Raw genomic sequence first — 25,539 nt, forward strand, 5'->3', positions numbered from 1 at the left:
TTATAGACAAAAATTGCAGTGACGTCACGATGACGTCATCATGTGATTTTATATGAATTATTCAATTTTTGGACCTTTTACTCATATCTCATCAATGGAACGTGGTTAATTCAAAATTCTTTTTTTGCAAAAGGTTTGCTAGGTCGTAGATAGATACAGACAATTTCAAAAAATGTGTGCCGTCATCATGACGTCATAAAAAATGTTGTTTTTTTTACATAGGATGAACACTTTTTCTATAGAATACGCATGTACATGTACATTTTTATTCGACCTGGATGAAACTCCTTTACGGCAGTCATTAATAAAACGGTTGAAACAGCTCAGTGTTTGTCCACAAACACATTTCTAGTTTCTCTTTTTTTCTCTATACTCGCTATAGTCAAGTTTCTGTTTTCAAGTTTGTGTTTTTATGTGCAAAACCGAGAAGTAGAGTTTCATGCTGGCATGATTGAATAAATAAATTGAAATTGAAATTGAAATGCTGCAGTGTGGTGAATGTTGGTGAATGTTGATAAGACGATCAGATGCAGTTTCAAGAGTCACGAGTATTACTTTGCAGTAACTAATATATTGATCAGCCCTGTAAAAAGACTAGGGCCAGATCATTGAATTCACCCCTGACCTGCATTCTGATGGTAAGCTAGTGCAGTAGTACAGTATATGTATGCTTGAAATAGCCTATGCCGGCCAAATCACGACTGCCCTGGCCAAATCACAATTTGCATGCCCTCAAATTCTTCGTTTCTAGAGGTTATTGTGGACGATGGATTTGAGGGTTTGTAAAAAAGAAGGGTGGAAGCTGTGCATGGGACTGTGAGCTTGTATGTCTGTGAACTTTGGATGAAATTTGGCATTATAATATCGCTCTATTTTTGCACGGAGCGAAGGCATCGCTTTTTGTAATGCCTGGCTTTGGAATACAGTTCATTGACTGCTTGTGGGGATATATTCACTAGCTTTGGAAGCCCCCCCCCCCCATAGAAACTATTGATTTAACCCTGTACAATTGAACAGACAATCAAAAAATTATGACGAAACAGATTATGAAAGATAAAAAAATTCAGGTTTGCCCATACATTATTTATATACGTTATTTTTCAATGTGTGCAGCCGTGCAAGCTACGTTGGCCTTACGCTTAAACCTGTAAATTCCGGATCGAGTTCGAAGTCCAGGTGGGCGGTGACGGTTGGTTTTCTTTTTGAATATTTGTTTTTTCGCAGTGGGATCCTCTTTCCAATCACAAAATACCTTTTTTGTTGCTTGACTGGTTTCACCATGGTATTTTCTTTCTTTGTTTAACTCATGAAATATAACAAATGAATCGAATCACATGATGACGTCATCACAATGAGATTTGGCAATGAACGTTAACATGTAACATGTGGTCTTGGTTAGGTTCACGTTTGGGCTTGATCGGAACCAAAAAAATGTATAATTTGCAAAAAGTAAGAAAACTTGTAAATTTAATTAAAAAAAAAAAAATCAGCTCATGACGTCATTATGACGTAATTTCAGATTTTGCATGACAATATCAACATCTTACCGTTTGCCAAGTTTCCTGACGATCTAACCTTGGCTTGTATGTGTTGTGAAAAATGGCATCTTTGATGACGTCACCATGACGTCACACATTTATTATTTTTTTGTGCAAGTAGGTATGACCCCACCAACATAATACAAAGCGGAAAAGCATTGTTTTTGTTCTGATTTTTTTCTTTCTTTTTCTTTTTGTTCCACCCCAAAGCCCATAGACATTGTACATGTTTTAAACCGCGGCATTTTGAACCTTAAACAAACTCTTATTCTAATGCAACCTAACCTATGTAAAGACCCCATAGTGAGTATGTGTCCCGAAGAGTGACGTCATGAGTACGTCATCATGGGTCACGTGACGTCATCTTCAATATGCAAACTTTAACACCCTATATCTAGAGAAATGTAAGTCCGAATGAGTTGAAACTCAGTATGTAGGTAGACCGGGATGTGTTATAGATGAACATTGAAATGATGTCATCATGACCCAAATTTGTTGCAGACCAAGACAACATTAACATATTTTCATTTTCTAGAACAAACTTTCATTCGGGTGGCATTATAATCAGATTTGTATTGCAATTTGTATAGTTTTCCAAGCCACATAGACTTTGTATACGAAGCAGTGTTTTGGAACGTATGCATGTACATGATATGATGTACATGTATACATGTACATGTACATGTTGTGCGTAGAATAATTGCGCGGGTCATTTGTCAACGTAAAGCAGTATTCTCCGCATTTTCCTGTGCCCTGTACATATGCCATATGTACGTTTCGAATGTATGTGTGTATGTTGTGTGGGTGAAAGTGATCGAGTGCTAGTGTTTTCACAAGGCCGATGAAGTTGAATTATAATTTTGCAGTTTTCAATGCACGTGAAGTGCCCAGTTTGCCGGTATGTTAAGTACATACGTATGTGACTGACGCGTGAAAGTTTTTAATGCGCGCATAATGATCTGCCTTGCTTCATGTGTAAATGTCGCAAACAATTGGGTCGGGTCTCGGGTATGGTGATATAGTCTGTGTTCAAGGCTGACGACGTTGAATTCTAACTCAATTGAGAGCATACAGCCAATTCGCATGCATACAATTTGGTTGCGTCATGATTGAATTTCACACTGTGACAGCTAGTCTTATTTCAAGCCTTGTAATTACAATTGTCAAAGCTGTTGCAAAAAGTGTTTTTGTTTAACAAAATAATAATTGCAATTGTGTTATTGAAACTTCACACAATCATATTTAATCGATTGAGTATGTGCTCAGATGATTAGTCTCATTTCAAGGCTAACTATTTTGCATTGTATTCAATTCGGTTTATCTACGAAGTGAATTTCTTTAGGTAATTGGGAACATTACATATTGAAACTTCAATACTAAATTAAAAATTCAGCAAAATTTGACATAAAATGCATTTTCAACTTTGTGAGTAAAATTGGTTTTAAATTTTAGAAAATATTTACATAATTTACATTTACAGTAATATAAAAAAAATATTATACAGAAAAGCCATACCGGTATGTTCTGTTCTTGAACAGACATACCTCTAGTTCCAAAATGCATTTGTGGATCTAAAGTAGTCTTCCCTGAATCCTGATGACACCCGGTTTTGTATTTTGGAAAAGTGTTTCAAGGCGCAAAATGCGATTTTCTTCTGCGAGTCACGTGTCAGCATAGTCAAAATTCACCTCACCCCCATTTCGGGACCAGGCGTATAGACGTGCATTAAGGAGTATTGCGCAATCGCGTATTTTTCGCCCCCCAAACGTCAATTTGCGGTGGCAAAATCATGCAGACTGACTACGACTTGGCTATTTGTTCCGAATGGGGCACAACAAACAACGTACAAGGAAACTGTGCTCAAGTAGGAATGATGAAAAGTGCCCTGAACTTCACACTGGCTTGAACAGAACAAAAACAAAGACTTTTCTGCAAATATGCAAACATACTTACATCGCCACCCACAGATGGTCCTAGAAGAAATTTGTGATCATGCATTTTTTCCCCCATAGGTTTTGTACCTGTTTTTCTTCAAACCTTATACTTTGGCACTTCCGTATGTCTGATTGACTTTACACTTGGCAGACACTTAGACCAGCAACCAAAGATGGTCCCTGATGATTTTGGTAACGATGACGTCATGTGTCACGTGACGGATATTAAATGTGCATTTTGCAAATCGCTAAATCGCTTCTGAAGTACAAGTCTGATTGCGTGGAAACGTGATTGGTACCCATAGTGAGTTGTGTTATAAATGAAAATTCAAGTAATGTCATCATCAAATGTCATGTGACATCCCTTAAGGGGCATTTTTTTCTATTATAGGCCTATATCTACAAAACTATATGTTACATTTCATGCATTTGGTTGTAACTGCATGTACATGTACGTATATGCTGTTACAGATGACATCTGTAGTGACGTCACTAGTTGTTCATCACGTGCACAGCAAAGTATTTCAAATATCCGAAACAGCTTGTGTTTGTCCACACACATTTCTAGTTAGGTGTTGGGCCTTGAGCCCAACACCTGTTGTTATTGTAAGAATTTACTATTATTAGGTTTTGGGCTTTAGCCCAAAACCTATTGTTTTTGCTAGGGTTTTTAGTTTTTTTTTTCTTCTATACGCATTCCTTCTCCAGAACTGTGTGTCAAAATAAAAACATATATGAACTTCAATTGTCAATACATGAATGCACAACCTACCGCAGATGTGTTTTTTTGCAATTACATAATCATGACGTCATCACGGGTCACGTGACGTCACTTCAAAGTTTAATAAATTTAATCTTTGAAATTTCATATAAAATCAACCGTGAGAGACCGGAACCTGAAATTTGCGGGAATCGACATGGTAATACATGATCTTCATTTTATCTTGTGCGCGCAAAATCACGTGACCCTTCCTTCCGGTCGGAACCGGAAGTGCCTAATAATTTTAAAGTGGAAAAAGATATGAACTTGCTTTTAACGATTGAAGTGTCTGCCTGGATTGACCTTTCAAAAAAAATAATGGGTGACGCCATGAAGTGTTGGAGCGCCCTCTAGCGACAGGTTAAAAAACGTCAAAAACGCATTTTCACTTGATGTCTGTGGCGAAGTTTGTGGTAATCGCTTCAAAATTAATGTACATGATGACCTTAATGCAGACAGCACCTGTGTGCGAAAAAAAATGATTACGTCATCAGACCAGAAGCTACAATAAAAAGACCTTTAAACCTTCAAAAATTGCTAGAAAATATACCGTGATAGATATAATCAAGATTTGGCTGTATATAGCACAGTTAAAATAGCTCTTGAACTTTCTGGTGATGACGTCATAATGACGTCATCCAGTATCGTGTTACAAGCAATCAAAGATTTCTAGAGTTAATCTTTGAAAATCAATATAAAATCAACTGCTACAGATTTGATTTTGTTTTTTATGGCAATCAATACAATATTGCAGGATCCTCAGTTTTGGTATTAAGTGCAAAATCACTTGACCCTTCCTTCCGGTCGAAACCGGAAGTGCCTTATTATTTGAAATTGGCAGAAGATGCGAACTTGCTTTCAATGATGTGAGTGTCTGTCTAGGCTGTACTACAGCAATATATTACAGGTGACGTCATAAAATGTCAGAGCGCCCTCTAGCAGCAGGTTAAAAAACATCAAAAATGCATTATCACTCGTTCTATAAATGGTTCCTAAAAGGAGCGAAGGTCACTCTGCCTGGGAGATTTCAAGCATAATATTTGGTTGCTAAATTTAATCTGTCGGCCAACAAAAGTATTATCATAATGACGTACCTGAAATGTTAACTTGTTTTAAAATATATGTTGAAATGTGAAAATCCGTGAATAAATGGCTGAGAACGATCTTTTACTGTTATGCTTGCATAAAACCGCAATTCGCCAGAAAGTATAGTTCCAGAAAGCAGTGTGGCGAACAGGTGGTATTTCATTTAACCACAAGTCACTATCTAGCTGGGACTGTGGAGCAGGGAGGGGAGTTTGGTTTACTTGCTCCCCAGGGGCTTTCAACAGTGTGAAACTAGCCACTTTCTTAAGAGGGCTGGTTTCGTCATGCAAAGTTTGCGGTAATCCATGGCCCAACACCGTGTTGTTGTTTCTACAACCTCTAGTTTTTTTTATTATTCTTCTAGACACATTCTTCTCTGGAACTGTTTGTCAAACTGAAAACATATATGAACTTCAATTGTCAATACATGAATGCACAACCCACTGAACATGTGCTTTTTTGCAATTACGTCATCATGACGTCATCATGGGTCACGTGACGTCACTTCAAAAGATAATCAATTTAATATTTAAAATTCAATTTAAAATCAACTGTGAGAGACCGGAACTTGAATTTTGCGGGAATCGACATGAAAATGTATGATCTTCATTTTATCTTGTGTGCGTCAAATCACGTGACCCTTCCTTCCGGTCGAAACCGGAAGTGCCTAATAATTTGAAAGTGGAAAAAGATATGAACTTGCTTTCAACGATGTTAGCCTGTGGGTGGGTTGATCTTTCCAAAAATATGATTGGTGATGCCATCAAGTGTTCGAGCGCCCTCTAGCGGCAGGTTAAAAAATGTCAAAAATGCAGTTTCAGTTGATGTCTGTGGCGAAATTTGCGGTAATCGCTTCAAAATTAATATACATGATCACCTTTATGCAGACAAGACCTGTGCGTGAAAAAAAATTGATTACGTAATCAGACCGGAAGTTACAAAGAAAAGACCTCTTTTACTTTGAAAATTGCTAAAAAATCAACCGTTAGAGATATAATCAAGTTTTGGGCTTTAAATGGCACTTTAATAATAGGTCTAAAACTTCCCAAAGTTTTGTTTCAATAAGTAACTTGGAGATGCCCTGCAGGCCCCTTGAAATTTGAAGTTGAAACCCTCATTTAATGCCACGTACATTGTGTGTACAGCAAATGGGATGATTGCGTACAAAGGGAAATTCCCGAAAAACAGTGTGTTATGATTGCGTACAAAAGGGAATTCCCTGTGTTGCTTTTTGAGTGTCTGGTTTTACGACTGTTGTATGTTAACTATTGAGCTTCATGTAACGGCTGTTTGATGAACCAATGTATCTTAAGTATTTACCAGTGTTTTGTACACGTTTATATGACAACTTCTTAACGCAAGCACATTTTTTACTTCTGATGACGTCATATGATGCTAAAAAATTGGGCTGGCAAATTGCCCAATTGGGCGCTTTGTTTTAATTGGGCGCTTTTTTTCTAAAAACAGGCGCATTAGGGTAAAAAGGATATGCGAGCAATATTTTGTATTGTGTCAATGGTGTGCGACCTTTACTTTTAGATATTAAGGGTTTATGTGTACTTGATCAGTTTACAGTACACTATACGCGCGTGCAGATCATCACCTGACTCTTTTTAACTATCCTCTGTATAATTACTACATGCGCTGTTTTTCAACCCTCAACATCAACATCAACAATAACATTAACATCAACAATCAATGTCAACATCAACAACGGCCCAACACCGTGTGGTTGTTCCTACAACCTCTAGTTATTTTTATACTTATTATTATTTCTATTATTTGATTTACGGCTAGAGGTCGCCCTTTGGATGATGACGTCATCATGCCATTGTTTGGCACTCCTCACTTAACACTTCTTTACTTTAATTTGTTTGTCTGTTGAAAAATTGCTTCCATTTTCAAGTTATATTCAAGTGTTCATTGCACTTTCGGTAACACTGGATGTAAAGGTCAAGCGGTTTTGTGCCTGGAAAAAAAGAAATTTTGTCCAAACCACCATCTTCCACCTCACAAAAAAATTAAAAAGATATACATGTTGCTCAAACTATTTTATCAAATTTTACCCTTCAAATGCAATTTGATACCTTGTGACGTCATAATTTTTTTAACATCTTTGGACGGGGTTCAAGTTCATACCAAGTTTAATCATAATCATTTAAATTGTTTGGAAGAAACTTGATTCGGTTTGATTTGGAAAAAAAACAAACCGTTACTCTTTCATTGTGAATCATTATGTTGTAATTAATTAGCAATATGTCTACTGTCCGACAGGTGAATCCATTTGGACTTCAGTTTAGTCTCCAAGCCCAAGCCACAACAGTCAATGAGAGACCATCACTGAATAAACAGGTAGAGTAAATTGACATTGTTAAACATAGTCTAAAAACAAAATTGGTAACAGTGTTTGCTTGTGTAAGTATTGTCCTTCAATTATGTGTTTTCTTCTAAAGTAGGCCTATTATTTTTATGTACCTGTATTTAAAAAAACCCAACAAATTACTTTATAATTCAACAAATTCAAGAATACTTCATGCAATTATCAGATGCACCACTTAAGGCTTGGGTAAATCCACGCCAGAATTGAGTAGAACCGATTCCAAATTGAGGAATTGATTCTCCGATTCCAATTTTTTGAGCGTTGATTCCAGTCTTCGCACGACGATTTTGAAGACAGGCCAACTCCAACACGCCTTCAAAGAACGGGTGATTCTTTAACAAAACGGACCCTTTCCAGTTTTAAAAGTTATGCAGTGTGTCGAAGACAAACTGGCAGCACAACTCTCTGATGAAGCCGTCCTAGCAAAAACCTTTCACAAGAAGCGTGGTTTGATATTACGTAGAGAGTGCGATCGCAATCCACAGATGATAATGACATACACAATATTGTACAATTGTCAGACTGGTGAATCAGTAAAAGATCAGAAAATTTAATTAAAATATTCAAATTATGCCTGTAAATTTTGTAGGTACATGTATATTCATTGGCAATGTCCCAACTTCTGATGCTACATCTGTAAGTCCAAGATCAGCAGAGTCAAGTCGCATCAACATCACCAGTTTCCCGGATCCATGCGCATACACATGCGTACAAGTTTCGTAGTGGGAAATTTATCAGTGATCTGTGAGCAGCTGAAACGTCTTGGAGCGATCTGTGAGCAGATCAAACATCTTGGACAGTTGTGCTTCAGTGGTTGCTTGACATGTTCAACAAATGTATGAGCACCAACAGCATCCCAAAGCTGTGGAGGAAAGCCAGAGTCGTTGACATACTAAAACCTGGTAACGACCCAGCCAGCCGAAAGAGTTTCAGGCCCATCTCTCTATGCCATATGTATGAGCTCCTCATTCCTGAGCAGGCAGGTTTTAGGCTAGGAAAGTCTTGTACTGGTCAACTCTTGAACCTCACGCAGTTCATCAAAGATGGGTACGAGGAAGGGCTGGTCACTGGAGCTGCCTTTGTCGATCTCTCCGCAGCCTATGACACAGTGAACTATAGGATCCTCACCAGGAAACTCTTTAGACCTTTTCCCACTACAACACCCATCCCCGGGGACACCACAGGGTGACTTCTGAATTTTCACCCTCGAGTTCAACCCCGCACAGTTTCAGACTCGTTTCGTGCAAACCATGTTTATCTCGCCCCAGGGATTTGCACGACCGTTTCTCACTCAAGTTTTCAAACTCGGGGCGGCATGTAAGGCAACGTACTTCTGAAAAACTCTGGGCTTTTCATTGCAGAATTGATTAAAAAAACATCAAATATGCGAATAAAACTTGCCTCATTTAATCCACGGAGCTGAATGTATGTTGAGTCCTGGCCCTATTTTTACACGTGCTTCGATCATCGTGCGTGCTACAGTCCGTTAAACATGACGTCATAAAACTGATTATACACCAAAGAACGGAGCATTTGTAAAAGCATCCAATTATTATTTTAGCATCTAGTTAAATTTGACAGGTTCCATTTTAATTTTTTATTTATTGCATTGTATCGTTGAAACTCTGATACATTTCCTCACCGTGCGGAAGCATGAATTCCTAGTTTCGGCGCAGGAAAACAATATCACTACGCGTGCAAAGTTGTTGTATGTACTCTGTTCGGGTTGTACGTGCATACATACGTACGTATTGCATGAATTTTGCGCGATGTACGTTCGTAGTCGATCTCCGCCGATGCAGGCTGGGAATGAGGCTGAATATATTTGACTATTAGTACTTATTATTACTCATCCAATATTATTAAGTACATTAGAAGAGAAAGGAATAAAACCCGTGTGGATTATCATGTCAAATTTCAGGTAAATATTTCAAAGAAGTTATTGGATTTTTTACTACTTGCAGTCCAGTATGATTACGATCGATCGAGCTGTTGTTTGTTGAATGGTACGGTTGGATTTGCTTCGGTCGAAAAGCCACCAAAAAGCGCATATTGTTCCCAAGTTTTTTCAGATGAATTGCTGCAATTACACTTGAGTCTTTTTCAACCCTCTGATGCTCACCCAGGGGCGAATTCACCCCTCCTTGTTTCACACTACAGTTTTCGCCCCGGGGAAAGTGTCTCGCCCCTGGGATGAGATTTTCAACCCTGGTCCCGAGCAGGGGTGAGCTCGCCCCGGGGATGAGCGATCTCGGGGTTGGCTCGGGGGTGACGCGGGGATGAAAATTTCAAGTGAGAAACGTGGTTTATTTTTACCCCCGCGTCGCCCCGGGGCCACCCCGGAGATTTGGTCTAGTGAAAAAGGCCTTTTGAGATGACAAAGGATGTGAGGCTGACAGAACTAATCCAGAACCTGCTATCAAACAGACATTTTTTTGTGGATCTCAATGGCAACCACAGAAGATGGCGTAGACAGAAAAATGGTCTTGCACAAGAAAGCGTCCTTACCCCCCTGCTCTTCAATGTGTATACAGATGACCAACCAGTACATCCCAACACTAGGAGTTTCCTGTACGCTGATGACCTCTGCATTGTTTCACAGAAACAGTTGTTTGAAGAGATTGAAAAATCATGTAGTGATGCCCTTGCCGGTCTAACTCCTTACTATGCTGTCAATCGTCTACGGGCTAATCCTGAAAAAACAAACAAATAAGTGTCTTCCATCTTAAGAGCAGAGATGCCCATCGACAACTGAGGGTCAGATGGTATGGGAAATGGCTGACACACACCCATAAGCGGGTTTACTTAGGTGTCACACTAGATCGTTCCCTCATGGTACAATGGTACACATGGTACAAAAAATAACTTTACTTAAAACTATGAAAACTCTTTCAACCCCAAATTTGGTTTTTGGTTTCTTTGAATGTTTCTCTTCATTCTGCAACGATAACCCTAACCCGAAAATGCCTCTAAACCTGTTTTCCAGAGAGGGTGAAACATTATGTGGACACGGCTTAGTCCACATAACATGCATTATGTGGACATCTTTTGTTCACATGTCCACATAGTGACTGTAAGACAAACTCACGTTTGCTTATGGTCTAATGTGCCTCTTCCCATTTCCTTTGTTTGTACTTCTAACTTTTTTGCAACAGCTCTCATTGGTTTTGTACACGTTTTCTAATCGAGGTCGTCCTCGATTTGGTTCCTGTCCTCCTCGATTTACACCATAAACATGCACACACAAAAACAAAACTACAGTCGAGTCTCGTTATAACAAACTCTTTCGGACCTAGCCAAATTGTTTGTTATATCAGAATTGTGTATGAAGAGGAACATCAGTCCCATTCATTGTGCACATAAATGCACAGTCGGACCAAGGCTTTATGTTTGTTATAACCAAAATTTTGTATTAACAGAGTTTGTACTAACGAGAGTCGACTGTATTGCTGACGCCACGCCTAAAAGCTTACCGAGAAGTGTGAATAATTGCTCGCCTAAATTTCCCTGGAACATAAAATCACACACCTAAAAAATCACACACCTAGAAAATCACACACCTAGAAAATCACACACCTAGAAAATCACACACCTAGAAAAACCACACGCCTAGAAAAATCCAGGTGTGCCTTTTTCCACACGCCTGTGATTTTCAAATCTTCAGGACTGCAGGAAGAGTAAGAAATAGTTGTGTCGTCCGCAAATAGTGTGAAAGAAAGAAGAGGAGAGGAAAAGTGCAAGTAAGAATAGAGCCTTGTGGAACCCCATGGCGAATTTCTTGGCGCGAGGAGTTGACGTTTTTGAAGAAAGTGAATTATTGCCTGTTGGCGAGATGAGAAGAAAGCCATTTGAACGCAACGCCCCGTATGCCATAGAAATTTCCCTGGAACATAAAATCACACACCTAGAAAATCACACACCTAGAAAATCACACACCTAGAAAATCACACACCTAGAAAAACCACACGCCCATGGCGAATTTCTTGGCGCGAGGAGTTGACGTTTTTGAAGAAAGTGAATTATTGCCTGTTGGCGAGATGAGAAGAAAGCCATTTGAACGCAACGCCCCGTATGCCATAGAAATGATTTTGAATGATCAACAAAGACACAAACGGTACTCATTTTGTTAATCATGGCAGTGGTATCTTTATCAGTGAATTGGATAAGTGTCATGTTTGTAGAGTGATTAGCTCAGAAGCCGTAACTGGTGATCGGAAAGACGAAACTGTTTAATGTTGTAGTAAAGTCTCTCAAGGATTTTAGAAAAGCAAGGGAGAATGGATATGGAAATGTCAGCACAACTCTTGAGAAATACATGTACTTCACATATGAACATCAAATTCCATTTGTGGATTGTCTTGGTAATCCTAAGAAGCCTATATGTATTAGGCTGTGGGCCAAAGCCTGTAACTTGCAATTTCGTCTTAACTTTTTAGTGACAACTTTAATTCTCAGTTTGGAACATGTTAAATGATATTTTACACTGTGCATGCCACATCGTTTGTACATAAATTAGAAATAAAGGGGACTGTTTCCCCAATGTACATGTACATGTAACTATACCACATGAGGGCGATTGCAATGCATCACTGTCATTGCATACCAGCCTCGACTACATGGGCAGGTGCGCGTTCTTCCATTAACCCCTGGCCATGGGGAACACGTAAACTGCAACGCTGACCCGGCTATTCAGAGCGTACTGCGCGCGTATTTTGAAGACTGCACGCCCTATATGCGCTTGCGCGGTATCTCCTGCATGAACACCACGTCACGTACGAACTTTTTTTTTTTTTTTCAAGACTGCGCGATGCCTTTTGTTACAGATTCTGAAAGCCACATTTTCGGCCCCCAAAAATATGTATTCTGGATAAAGAAGTGGAGGATATAAAACAGTGTGTTATTATTAGCTTTAAACTGAATGACTTATGATTGTCTTGTCATGTGATTGATTTGTGTTGTAAAGGGACGGCAGAGGTGCTTACATTGAATGTAAATCCTTACTAAATAATGCCGGGTCGAAATCTCATTATGCTTATGTTTGAAAGGATTGATTCTACGAAACAAAACAAAACTAAAACATTTAAGCACTGTGTAGTGCATTAAAAAATAATGATATTTTTCATGGCGACTTCCTATTTATCATGTTTATCTGTGTCAAGCATTTGAACTTAAAACATAGAAGTTTTGGCAAAAATACTATTTTTGACCAAAAATGGGCAAAATAATAAGAGAAAAAATGTTGTCAAAAGGTTATTGTACAATCTGGGCCGATGTGAACAGCCAGATTCAGATTCAGCACTATCAAATTAGTAAAGTGGACCTTATTGCAAGTTGACACCACCAAGTTAAGACGAACCTCAACTTCTAGACCTGATACAAATTTTGGCCAATGGCATATATTTGGTCACGGTCAAGGGTCAAGGTCACAATGGCTAACACAATAGAAATCTTGTCGGCGGGATAACTTGAAAAATACTTTGCATATGAACATCAAATATGGATTGTGGATTGTTCTTGGTAATCCTCAGAAGCCAATTGCATATGGGGCCGAAGGTCAAGGTCACATTGGCTAAAACAATAGGAATCTTGTCTGTGCAGGATCTACTCACAGTCACTTACTCTTTTTAAATCACATACAATGACTTCCCAACAGAAAAGCAAAAAAAAATAACCAGAGAGATCTGTGTCTGTTTGCAACATAACATAGTACTTTTCCGCATTGTGCTTTTTTATCAATAACACCTCCCTGGCTATGCGTACAAGGTTTCAATCAAATTTGACCTGTGGTTCTTTAGATATTATGCACTTTTAAGACTACATCACAAGACCCATGATCACCTGCTGCTAGAGTGCGCTCGAATAAAACATGACGTCACTCGTCATATTTTTGAAAAGCCACCCTTTCCACAAACTAACATCGTTGAAACCAAGTTGACATTTTTGTTACCAATTGCAAAAAAAACAACAAGGCACTTCTGGTTTCAACCTGAAAGAAGGGTCGTCACGCGATTGTGCACGTTTTATTAAAAATTGAGACCCTGGATTATTCTATCAATTCCCGTAAAAAAGCAAATCTGTGTTCCTTTATTATGTTCAGGTCTGATACATGTTGATGATGTTTCCATTATTTCACAAATCCCTTGTTCAAAAATGAAAAGAAACAAAGAAAATACAGATTTCTGACCGAAAAGGCAAACATTTTTTTTCTGCCACAAGAGGGTGCTGCTTGCTTTGTACAAGCAGCAGTGTTCATCAGAAAGATCGACATCGAATGGTTATATATGCGGACTTTGTTTGAATTTAAATCTGATGTAAAAGTTACATTGATGGTGTTTATCATGACTCTCAGTTTGCCTCTACAACACGTGTAAGACTAGGTTCCTATACTGAATATTGACCCAATTGGACCGACAGTTTTCTCAATACGAGACTTGAAAAATGTACTTTCGTGATGACGTCACATGCCCCACGATAACGTCACATTAACAACACTTGTCAATGCACTCTTTTCATTGTAGTCTTGGTTATCACCAAGTTTGAAGTCAAACAGAAGGATGGAAGTGTCATTTTTTGAAAGCAGAATAAAAGTTTTAATTTGAAAAAAAAATCATAAAGAAAGTAACAGTACCTACCTACCCACCAAGTTTCAAATGAATCGGACTTCCCCTTATGTGTGTTTTGAAAAATCACATTTTTGATGACGTCATCTTGACGTCACACATTTTTAAAAATTGTGTGCATATACCTATTGCCTAACAAACCTAAAGCAAAATAAATTTTGCATACATACCAAGTTTCAACCCAATCGGACTTTCAGTTATGTAGGTGTAGGGTCTTAAAGTTTGCACATTTATGATGACGTTAGGTGACTCATGATGACATCATCATGACGTCACTCTTCTGGACACAAACTCACGGGGTCTTCACATAGGTTGGGTTTCATTATAATACGAGTTTGTTTATGGTACAAAATGCCGCGGTTGAAATAAACATGTGCAAAGTCTATGGGATTAAACATGACGTCACATGTCCCGCAATGACGTGATTGTAGCAACACTTGTCATTGCTCATGTTTTCATTGTGGTCCTGATGTGCACCAAGTTTGACATCAATCCCATGACAAAAAGTGCACAATTTTGTAAGCGTAATGAAATTTTAAATATTTAAACAATCATAAAAAATCAACGGATGACGTCATGGTGACGACATTTCAGATTTTGCATTCTTGTGACATTATCTACCTATCCACCAAGTTTCATGATGATCGAACCTTTCCTCATATGTGTTTTGAAAAATCGCATTTTTGATGATGTCATCGTGACGTCACACATTTTTAAAAAATGTGTGCATGTACCTATTACCTAACAAACCACATACAAAAGGAATTTTAAATTTTGTATGTTGCATTCGTGAGATATGGCTTAAAGGTTCAATGATTTAAAAATTCATATAAAATCGCACTATTACGTCATCATAACGTCACCTCAATTTTTACCTTTAAACACATCCCGGTCTACATACATGTGCTACCGAGTTTCAACCCAATCAGACTTACAGTTCTGTAGATGACATGACGTGACCCATGATGACATAATCATGACGTCACTCTTCAAGACACAACTTCACTATAGGATCTTTACCTGAGATAAGTTTCATTGGAATAGGACTTTGTTTTAGGTCAAAAGTGCCTCGTACCAAAAACTTGTACAGAGTATATGGGATTTGGGGTGGACCCAAAAAGGTCATAAAGAAGAAAAAACTAGAGGTTCTATGTCTGTTGCCAACAGAACATAAGGCTTTTTCGCATTAAGCTTATGTATAAGTAATATTTTTTCATTGTACCAAGTTTGAAATCATTCGGATGAAAGGAAGTGTGCAATTTTGGAAGCAGAATAAAATAAAAAAATTTAAAAAAATCATAAAAAAAATAACTTAGGCCAAACAAAAAAAATGGTGTGTTTACGGTAACCCGACCGACCTGGAATTTTTTCGGCCAAATTGCCGACCTCAAACTTTTTATTGCCATTTTGAAGGTTGATAATTGACAAATTTCAAACATTTCAAGTACTTTTAATTATTTGCCACGAACAAAAACCATTTTCCACACTTGAATCTGACCATGATTGCGACGATCACAAAACTTGAATTCTCAAACTACGAAGTACGATTATTTTTGCACAAACACATCGGGGTGAACCAGTACACCTGGCTGGCCGACGGACGGCATGGTTCTCCCCACGTACAAACGTGCGTACTGCGTATCGGCCCGATACACTGGAATTGCGGCCGGCCCGATCTGCCGACAAAAAAATGCACAATTTGATCGTTACATACGCCATTATTTCATCTTGACATGCAAAATCTTGACCAAAATCCGATGCATGTGTGATCAAAATGCACACGATGACGTGTTCTGTCGACTGCAGCACCCAGCTAACATACAGCATGGTACACTGGTTCCCCTCGCCAGCTAACGGAATCAATGCTATGATGAAGGACCGGAACCAGTGACTACTGCCTCTCAGCTCCGGTCCATACTTCGTATCATACAGCATGATGATGTAGTGGGCCGAAGTTGGATCGTAAAAATATTACCAAACAAACATCGCTGGAGAAAGAGAATTGCTGCGAATTAATTCACAGAACGTGATCTGTACTTTCTGTGTATGTGTTTTCCATTAAAATGACAAGATTGCAAAGCTCGAACTTGTGGCGAAACATCGTAGCGTGTTTCTGCAGTAGTGCAAGATTTTCGGCCACGTGGGCCGTGAGCACGGCGCAATGTTCGGCCAGCCAGGCGGAATGTTGGCGGTGCGAGCGGCCGTGATGTATGTTAAGTATAAAGTGGAATCACCGACCTCAAATATATTTGTAATTAGGTGAGGCATGTTTTAATCACTTTTGATAGCCAGTCTTGATCATTTTCGAGGCGCAAATGAAAATAATCTTGGCACAAAATAAACATGATTCCTTGCTCTATGATTAGTACGAATGATGCTCCATTAATCAGCACCCCAAAACAATTGGGGAAATAATTTTCCGACCAGCTGACGCTATTTTGAAAGGCATGTAATCAGAAGCAAAAGTTGTTTTTTTCTCCACCTTAATTTCTTAATTTGAAACTTACATGTAAATGTAATTCATACTTTTCTAGTTAGGAAGCAGTGAAACACAGGTTGTGAAATGTTAATTTTTTTTTAAGTTAACAATTTTGATTTTTTTTCTTTAATTACAAAAATATTAGTGACCTACAAGATCTCCTCTGAATTTCAAGGACAAATCTTAAGATAAAGACCCCTAAATTTGCTCTAAAATGCACCAGAGAGCTTCTAAAGTTCAAACATTTTCGGGTTGTTGAATCACAGCAAATCTTCCCCCACATGTTTGAAAAAATCCTGGGGAGAACCCTGGACGACGATACAAATTAATTTGGATTGAAATGTATCGATTGAATATCTTCAATGCTTGAATAGTGGTTTTATACAATTTTTTTGCGAAAGAACATGCATGGGCATGCAGAACTGAAATAAAAAAAAAAATTTACAAAATAAAATTATTTCCCTACCTACCTACCTACCTGGATTTTTTTCAGGCCGTTACAGTAAACACACCATTTTTTTTGTTTGGCCTTATGATGTCATCGTGATGTCACTTCGGACTTTGCATACTAGTACCATTATCTACCTACCCACCAAGTTTCCTGACGATCGGACCTTTCGTTATATGTGTTTTGAAAAATTGCATTTTTGATGACGTCATAATGACATCATGATGACGTCGTACACTTTATCTAACAAACCAAATACAAAAAGAATTTTGAATTTTGCATGTTGCGTTCTTGAGATATGGCTAAAAGGTCCAAAAATTCAAATATTCATATAAAATCTCATGATGACGTCATCATGACGTCACCTCATTTTTACCGATAACACATCCCGGTTTACCCACATACCAAGTTTCAACTCAAATCGGACTTACAGTTCTGTAGATATAAGACTTCAAAATATGCACGTTTGTGATGACGTAACGTGACCCCTGATGACGTAATCATGACGTCACACATGATGTGTGACAAAGTTCAGTGCCAAAAGTGGCGTGTACTAAAATCGTGTACAAAGTCTATAGGATTTTGTGGAACAAAAAGGAGAAACCCCCTCCCAAATTTTTTTTTTAAATCAGAACAAAAACAAAGGCTTTTTCACAAATTGCAAAAAAAGCCAAAAATCAGAACAAAAACAAATTTTTTTTGCAATTTTGCGAAAAAGCAAAAAACAAGATTTACATATGTTTGTGTCCAAACATATGGCTGTTTCGGTAATTAAGAAAGTGACGCCAGTTATATATTGCCTAAATTTTGACAGATTTAGGTTTGGGCATGGCTTTATATATGACCATTATTTACTCGGTAAAGTCTCTGCATAATTGTCTTTCTGTAGTTTTCTCTAAAATTGTGTGCTTGCTCACTTCAATTTTAAAATCAGGTCAATAATAATAATAATAATAACACTATTTATAGCGCGCATTTTCGCAAGTAACAATGCGCGACTAAGGACAACTCCAGAAGACAAGTTACAGATTATGTGGAGAAAACATCAGTTTTCAGTCTGCCCTTAAAGTTGTCAAGAGAACTGATGTTGCGGATGTTGTGTGACAAGGAATTCCAGCATCGGGGACCAGACACTGAGAAGGCCCTGTCCCCTGCTTTTTTGAATGTGCGTGGAACTCTGAGGTTGTTACTGGAGCGGAGGCCACTACGGCTGGGTGCATTAAGGTTGAGTGATCCCATTATGTACTGCGGCATTGTGTTAGGAAGTGCTTTGTGCATGAAAACTGCTGTTTTGAAGTTGATGCGTTGTCTAACTGGTAACCAATGTAATTGTTGAAGGAGTGGAGAGGCATGTGTGTATTTGGGTTGAGATAATGCAGGGATTTTCCTTAGCGGTCGCCCGCTCGCCAAATGCGAGTGAAAACAGCGGCGGGCGAGTCAAAACCCTCCTCTCAGTAGTCCGACGGGCGAGTCAGAAAACTGTTAAAAAAAAAAAAAAATAACGAAGTTTTCCCTACAGTATTTTTCAATCAATCAAAATGAAAAGTTAAGGGTGATACAACACATGAATACTTTTGCCACGCCGACCGAAATAAAAACATCGGTAGTTCGAATTCGTATCACTCCATGTATATTCGCAGTGCACTGTGCATTAAATCCCAACGACGAACATGAGGTGAATCAACGTGTATTTGCCATTACACATTGTGCACACATGCAGCGCACGTGATTTACTTCGTCTGCAGTCAGTCCACACGGTACGGACGTACGTACGTACGTTAACATCGTATTCGTATCATACAACGTGGTGAGGAGAAAACTTTCATGACAGTTTCACTGCCAAAACTTGTGCCCGAACGGATTCTTGGGATGATTTCTTGAACACTATCAAACGAATGTACCGAAAAGATGAGGACAATATGAGATTCGAGGGGCCTATTTTGAATGTAAAGACTAGTGAATGTAAAGTGGACCGTGCTCCGGAAAACGTTATGGATTGACGTGACCAGCGTAAGTTCGTGGGTCGCCCGCCCGCAGCGCTTCTTGGCTAGGCACGCTGATTGCACCATTCTTCGCTAGAAATGCATGGCGCGCGCGAGAGATGTTTTTTTGAAAATACTGGCCTTCTCACTCATTTTCAAACAAGTTAAAACAGTTCAGTTACTAACTTGGTAAACTCCCATTAATACCACGACTGTGTGCAATGTTTTCTTGTTCCTCAAGATAACGCTTTTTTAGTTCGTGTTTTATCAAAACATGTCGGAAATAGAACACCTAAAGCCTTAAGTTCGGAACGAAGCACACTGCATAAATTTTGATTATAACTTCTCCCCCTATTTGATTCCTGTTAATTAAAGCCTTGCTCTATGTTAAAGCATGGACGATTAAAGAAACATTGACATCACTTAAAAAGGAACTACATGCAATATTATGTACATGATTAAGATAATTGCCGATTGTATTCATATTGCATAGTTTATTATCAAAAATGTTATCAAAAATGCTTATGGTGATTTGATTGAAAGTTACTATTATAAAACATGTGGGCTAGTGAAAAAGGTTGCGGGCCAGTGAAAACTCTGGTTTACTGGCCCGGCCGGCCAGTAAAGGAAAAAGTTAAGGAAACCCCTGGATAATGTGATACGAGCAGCATTGTTTTGAAGCCGTTGGAGTCAATCAACCTCATACTGATGAATACCATTGAGAAGAGAGTTGCAATAATCGAGTCGGGATAGTACAAGTGCTCGGACAGCGGCGTGGCATGTGTTTGTGTCTATGTACATGTATTTACGAATCTTGGATATGTTCCTGTTGTGGTAGTTGATAGATTTGCATATGTTTGCTATGTGTGTGCTCATTGTCATGGAACTGTCGAAAACACACCCAAGTTTCGGACTGTCTGAGATAGTTTGATTGCTGTGTTACCTATCTGCAGAGTTATGTTGGTTAAGTGTTTCTGGTGATGATGAGAAGATGTGGCAATGAAAAATTCAGTTTTATCCTCATTTAACTTGAGTTTGTTTGTTATCATCCAATTCTGCACATCGGTGATGCAATTTGACAATCTGAAAAGGGCACAAGCTGCGTCGTTCGGTTTGGACGGATTGAAATCGAGATAAATCTGGATGTCGTCTGCATATATGTGGTATTTCACATCATGTCGGTGAAGGACATCACCAAGAGGACTCAGGTACATGGTGAAAGCGAGTGGGCCAAGGACTGACCCTTGAGGGACGCCAAAATGGATATGGCTCTCATCTGAGTCGACCCCTGCAATGGTGACATAACTCCTTCTATTTTTGAAATACCGGTAGGAGGCACACCACTTGAGAGCAGTATGTGTTATGCCAAACCTGTTTTGGAGGCGACGCAGCATAATGCCATGATCAAGAGTGTCAAATGCAGCAGACAAATCAAGCATTACTAAGAACATAGCATTATTATTATCAAGAGTTTTCAAAATGTCATTTTGAACACAAAGCAATGCAGTCTCTGTGCTGTGGCCAGCTTTGTAGGCAGACTGAAGGGGATCGGCAAGGGCATGAGTGTTGATATGTTGCTTGAGTTGCAGGCAGATGACCTTTTCGATGAGCTTAGCTACTGGCCGGTAGTTCCGAAGTTCATCTTTATCAAGAGAAGGCTTCTTTAAGATCGGCATGATCATACTGACACGAAGTGCCTCAGGAAAATTCCCGGATGAGAGGGATGCGTTCACGATTTCAGTCAGTGTTGGAAGTAGGATTTTGATGTGCTGTTTGAGAAGCCAGGTTGGGATGGGATCTAACTGGCAGGACTTTGTGGCAGTCTGACTTATGAGTTCACCAAGATCTTTCTCAGAGATGCGGTGTATGTCGAGGTGCAGCCGTCAACTCGTTAATAACCAGGAAAGCCTGTTTTGGATTAGCGTTGACCAGTGAGTTTCTGAAGAACTGCGATTTAGCTTCAGTCAAAATGTCATTTAAGGCTTGCTTTGTGGCATCGTATGCAGCACGGTCAGCAATGGATTTGGTCTTTCTCCACTTGCGCTCCGCTCTCTGACGTGCGCGTTTTCCCTCAAGCACAGAGCTGTTATACCATTTGGGCTTAGGGCATTTGGACTTATTTGTGGCTTTCCGTGGTGCATGCTTGTCCAGAACGTGCATGAGAGATGCGTTGAAGCCATGGACAAGTTTGTCGATGTCGTTGCCATCAAAGTGCACATCTCGAAGCTGGATGGACAAATCATAGGCCAAGGATTCGTGGTCAACATCGTGAAATTTGCGTTGTGATGACGTCACTATTGACGGTGCTGGAGTTTCGAGACGGAGCCAGCAAGAGATGACACCATGATCTGAGATGCCATTCATGTCGACAGTGTGGGTGACAAGTAGGCCGTCCTCATCACTTCTAGTGATGATCCAGTCTAAGGTGTGCCCATGGGTGTGTGTTGGTTCAGAAACATGCTGTAGCAGTCCTGAAGCAGCGAGCTCAGAGTTAATATGGGATGTATCAGGTTTCTCAGGACAGTCGAAGTGGATATTGAAGTCGCCTAGAATGATTAATTTCCCTGTCAGACTGTTGACAGCATCAAGGAAATCATCGAATTCAGTCAAAAATGTAGATGTTTTCAGTCCGTTCTTCGCAGATGGAGGTGGTCTGTAAATAATCGCGTAGTGAATGCGCCGTTTGACATCTGCAATGACTGAATATTCAAAGGTGCTTACATTGAGTGGTACTGGAACAAGTCGAATGGTAAGTTGGGTTTTGAATAATATTGCAATTCCACCATGTCTGTCAGCATGCAGGGCGTGGAACATTGAAAAATGTATAGCCAGGTGGGGTAATTTCATTGATGACAACTTGGTCATCATGACAGAGCCAGGTTTCTGTCAGGAGCAGTATATCAATGTTATTGGATACAACATAGTCATATATTAGCAAAGTTTTGTTGCAAACGGAGTGAGTGTTCCAATGAGCTACATGCAAATTGCCATTGTCAACGAGTGTAACAGGTGCCATTGTACTCGTGCTGTTGTTTTGGGAGAGTCTCTGTTTTGCATGTATATGCCGTCCACCTCTTCGACTTCTACATCGAAAAAGTCCTAGGTCTTTAAGGGTTCGATATATATCTGTAGGAATCACAGAAGTGGGATAGTTCAGTCTTTGACGTATTATGATCATCTCTGATTTGGTATACTGCCGGGGCATGTGCAGGACGTCACTTGGTGGAAGCATAGCGCAGTCGCCCATAGCAGGATCAATCAAGGTTATGTCACCCTTTGTTGTATCCATTGTAGTGGCTATTTGGTTATCAATGCGATGGGCGTCCTTGATACCAAGGTTGTCGGTAATCCAAGGATATACAAGACTTACAGTTAGAAGAATTATGCCCAACATCATATCATCAAGATCAGAGTTTTGGCGATCCCCGGAGTCAATCAACTGATGTCAATCGAAGGTCTCTCATGAGACTTATCATAATACTGAGGATCTGTTGAAGCAGGAAACTCTAAAGCAGCAAAATACTGTGTTTTCTGGAGCAATCCTTACAGTGGCAGCAGCATAGACAGCGCCCTTATCCAACGAACACATTAGTTCTAAGAACACAATTAAGTCTTTAGAGTCATTAGGTGGACGGGCTAAATACCCCTGGTTCATTTACCAGGAGCCCGTATTGTTATTGAGGGAGCCAAAGTGGGAGACGGTCCACGCATGAACGCACACGGTACGGCCATGCATGGTGATAGTTTGCAGAGGGGTTTGTACGTGGACAGTGATCCTGTGTTGGATGCTTTAACTGTTCTAATTATTCCTGGCAGATCACTTCGGTGACCAGTTTGGTGAGTTTTTTTTTATTACAAAACAAACTGCTATTATTTCTTTTGGCATTTTCATTAACATTTTTGTAGAATTCAATATTAAATTACTCATTCTACATCACTCTACTTACCTGTAGAGCGAATACTACATATGCATTGTTCCCTATGCCGGCAGGCAATTCGCTAAGAGTTTTACATACAATAGCGCCCTCACGTGTCCTACCCACGACGCCCTGTGACATGCGCACTACGTTAGCGTCCTCTTTTTCTCTTAGCCGCAGGCGAGGTATAACGTGGAATTTCAATCGACCTGAATTTCACTATTTTATTGGTACCTCTTTTGCTTGGAGAAAGCTATTTCGAAGAAATAAAGAGAAAGTATTTATTGTAGAGTTGTTCTAGTGAAGGATTTGAGTGAAAGTGAAGTAAGAAATGAGTAAATCTAGGAAGTTGGGGAGGACTGGGTGTGTCGATAATGGAGGGACGTACATCCCACCAGACAAGCCTGAGTTCTCGGGGGACTGCACCGGTGATGGTACGTCACCGCGGCAGCAGTCCCCTAGTCGGCCCCTTCAGCCACTGCCAGCTGTCGGAGCTGACGGACCCGTTGACCAAGCGGGGGGCCGTACAACCCCACCGTCTTCGGTCAATATTCACGGGTCCGCCCAACTGAAGGGGAAACGCACCGGCAAGACAAGGAAATTGTCTGACGCCGGGGCAGTACCCAAAAAAGGGACGTACGGCAAAAGGTGGCCCCGCTACGGGGCGCACCGTGCCTGTCCCTGGCCCGTCTACGGGGCACACGCAGCCGGAGGCAGTACTCCTCCATGGCTCAGTGCACCCAGGCCCACCCAGCCCCGTGATTACCACGATGCCTGGGGATGGGCTGTTATATGGCCGGTTGATCGACCGTACAGCACCCGCCTATGTTACCGGCGTGGGGGCGCTGTCGGCCGCCCGGGCTATTGATAGCGTAGAGCCGAATCCCTGGGATTCCCCCAGAGATTTAACGCTACGATCGGAGGGCCGTGCCTCTACATCGGATTTTATTCGTTGTTCGGGCATCCCCGTGTCCCCGCAATCCTTGGCAACTACTCGTTCTTCAAAGAAGAAAAAATCAAAAAAGAGCCGCCGTTCCCGCCGTTCTTCGACGAGTTCTAGAGAGTCATCCGGCCGATCACACCGTGGGAAACGCCACAAGGGTGGCGACCCGATCTCACGCGATGATTTTTTGGAGGCCTTTCACTCCCTCGCGGCCTCATTGTCAGGCCGACAGGGAGATTACGGTCACAGTTGGCCGACTCCGGGCCAAAGGGACATACCGCACACGGTTAGCCGTGCGCCGGAGTCCCCTCCAGAATTACAGCCCCCACACGCCAGTCATCACGGCCGTGGTGGGGTGACTACAGACCAGCGGACAATGCCGTGCACGGAGGGCCGTGCACCGGCGTCCCCGCCCGGTATTAGTTTACACCCATCGGTGTCACTAGACTCTGAGCGGGGCTCGATACCGGGACACCGTGACGGCGCTGCTTCGCCCCCGGGGCCTGGTTCCCATTCCCCGGTGACAACTCGCCCCCCGGACTCTGACAATTCGGCGGACGAGAGCGAACTGACCCGCACTATGCAACGCCTATCGGTGGCTGAGACCGAACTCCGCTTGGTCCAACGGGATATGATCAGAGTTCTGAATCTTCCTGCAAGTACCGAACCTCCTCCTCCTGAGCGTCAGTCGTTCAAGAAGAGATCGGGACCGACGGCAGAACCGGTCCGGGCTTTTCCCACAATGCCCTTGGACCGCGTGTGCGTTGACCACATCGACGGTATAATGCACGCAAAGACATGGAGTGCCTACGCTAAACGCGTAGACTCATATTATCATTTCCCCCCAGGGGATTTTGAGAAATATTTCTCAACTCCAGTCCTGCCGGACTCGGCCATTGACAAACTCGCTGCTGACCGAGGGACAGCTTCATCCAAGGTTCCTTTTACAGACAAGACCCGTGGAAAGCTGGAGGATGTCACCCGCAGAATGGACTCGGCGGCACGCATGGGTATGCGTGCGACGTCCTTTCTTCTTCTCCTGTCAGAGTACCTGGCACTGGGATATGAAGAAGATTCGGTGATACCAGCCGACATGATGGTGGCTGCTCTCCATTGCCTCGATCGCGGCCTGTGCTCCACTCTCGACCAGTTTGCTAGAGTGTCGACCTTAGCAACATCGTCACGCCGCACCAATGTGCTAGATGCGCTTTTCCTCCCTTCACCGGGAGCACGAAAGCGTCTCGACGATCTCCCGCTCTCAGGCCCGGACTTATTTTCTGGTAAGTTCCAGGAGGCCATGGAGGCCGAGGCAAAGCGCCTCAAGGCCACGGAGAAAATAAATCTCAAGAAACCGGCCGAGCCGAAAACCGCGGAAAAGACAAAGAAACAGCCATCTTTTGTCATTCCCCGGCGCCGCCCCCCGGTCAGAGCGGCCCGTGGTGGATTTCGTGG

General features: G+C 40.9%; 1 protein-coding gene across 1 annotated transcript in view; it reads left to right on the forward strand.

The window, feature by feature from the left end:
* Positions 1-7,574: 7,574 nt before the first annotated feature.
* Positions 7,575-25,539, forward strand: part of LOC119721731 — a 35,883-nt gene continuing 17,918 nt past the window's right edge. Inside the window, exon 1 of the mRNA XM_038191698.1 lies at positions 7,575-7,670. Coding sequence (XP_038047626.1) covers positions 7,575-7,670 — 96 coding nt within the window. The remainder of the gene's footprint in view (positions 7,671-25,539) is intronic.

This window comes from Patiria miniata, unplaced genomic scaffold, assembly GCF_015706575.1.
Source record: "Patiria miniata isolate m_02_andy unplaced genomic scaffold, ASM1570657v1 HiC_scaffold_14, whole genome shotgun sequence".
In the NCBI taxonomy this organism is placed as follows: Eukaryota; Metazoa; Echinodermata; class Asteroidea; order Valvatida; family Asterinidae; genus Patiria; species Patiria miniata.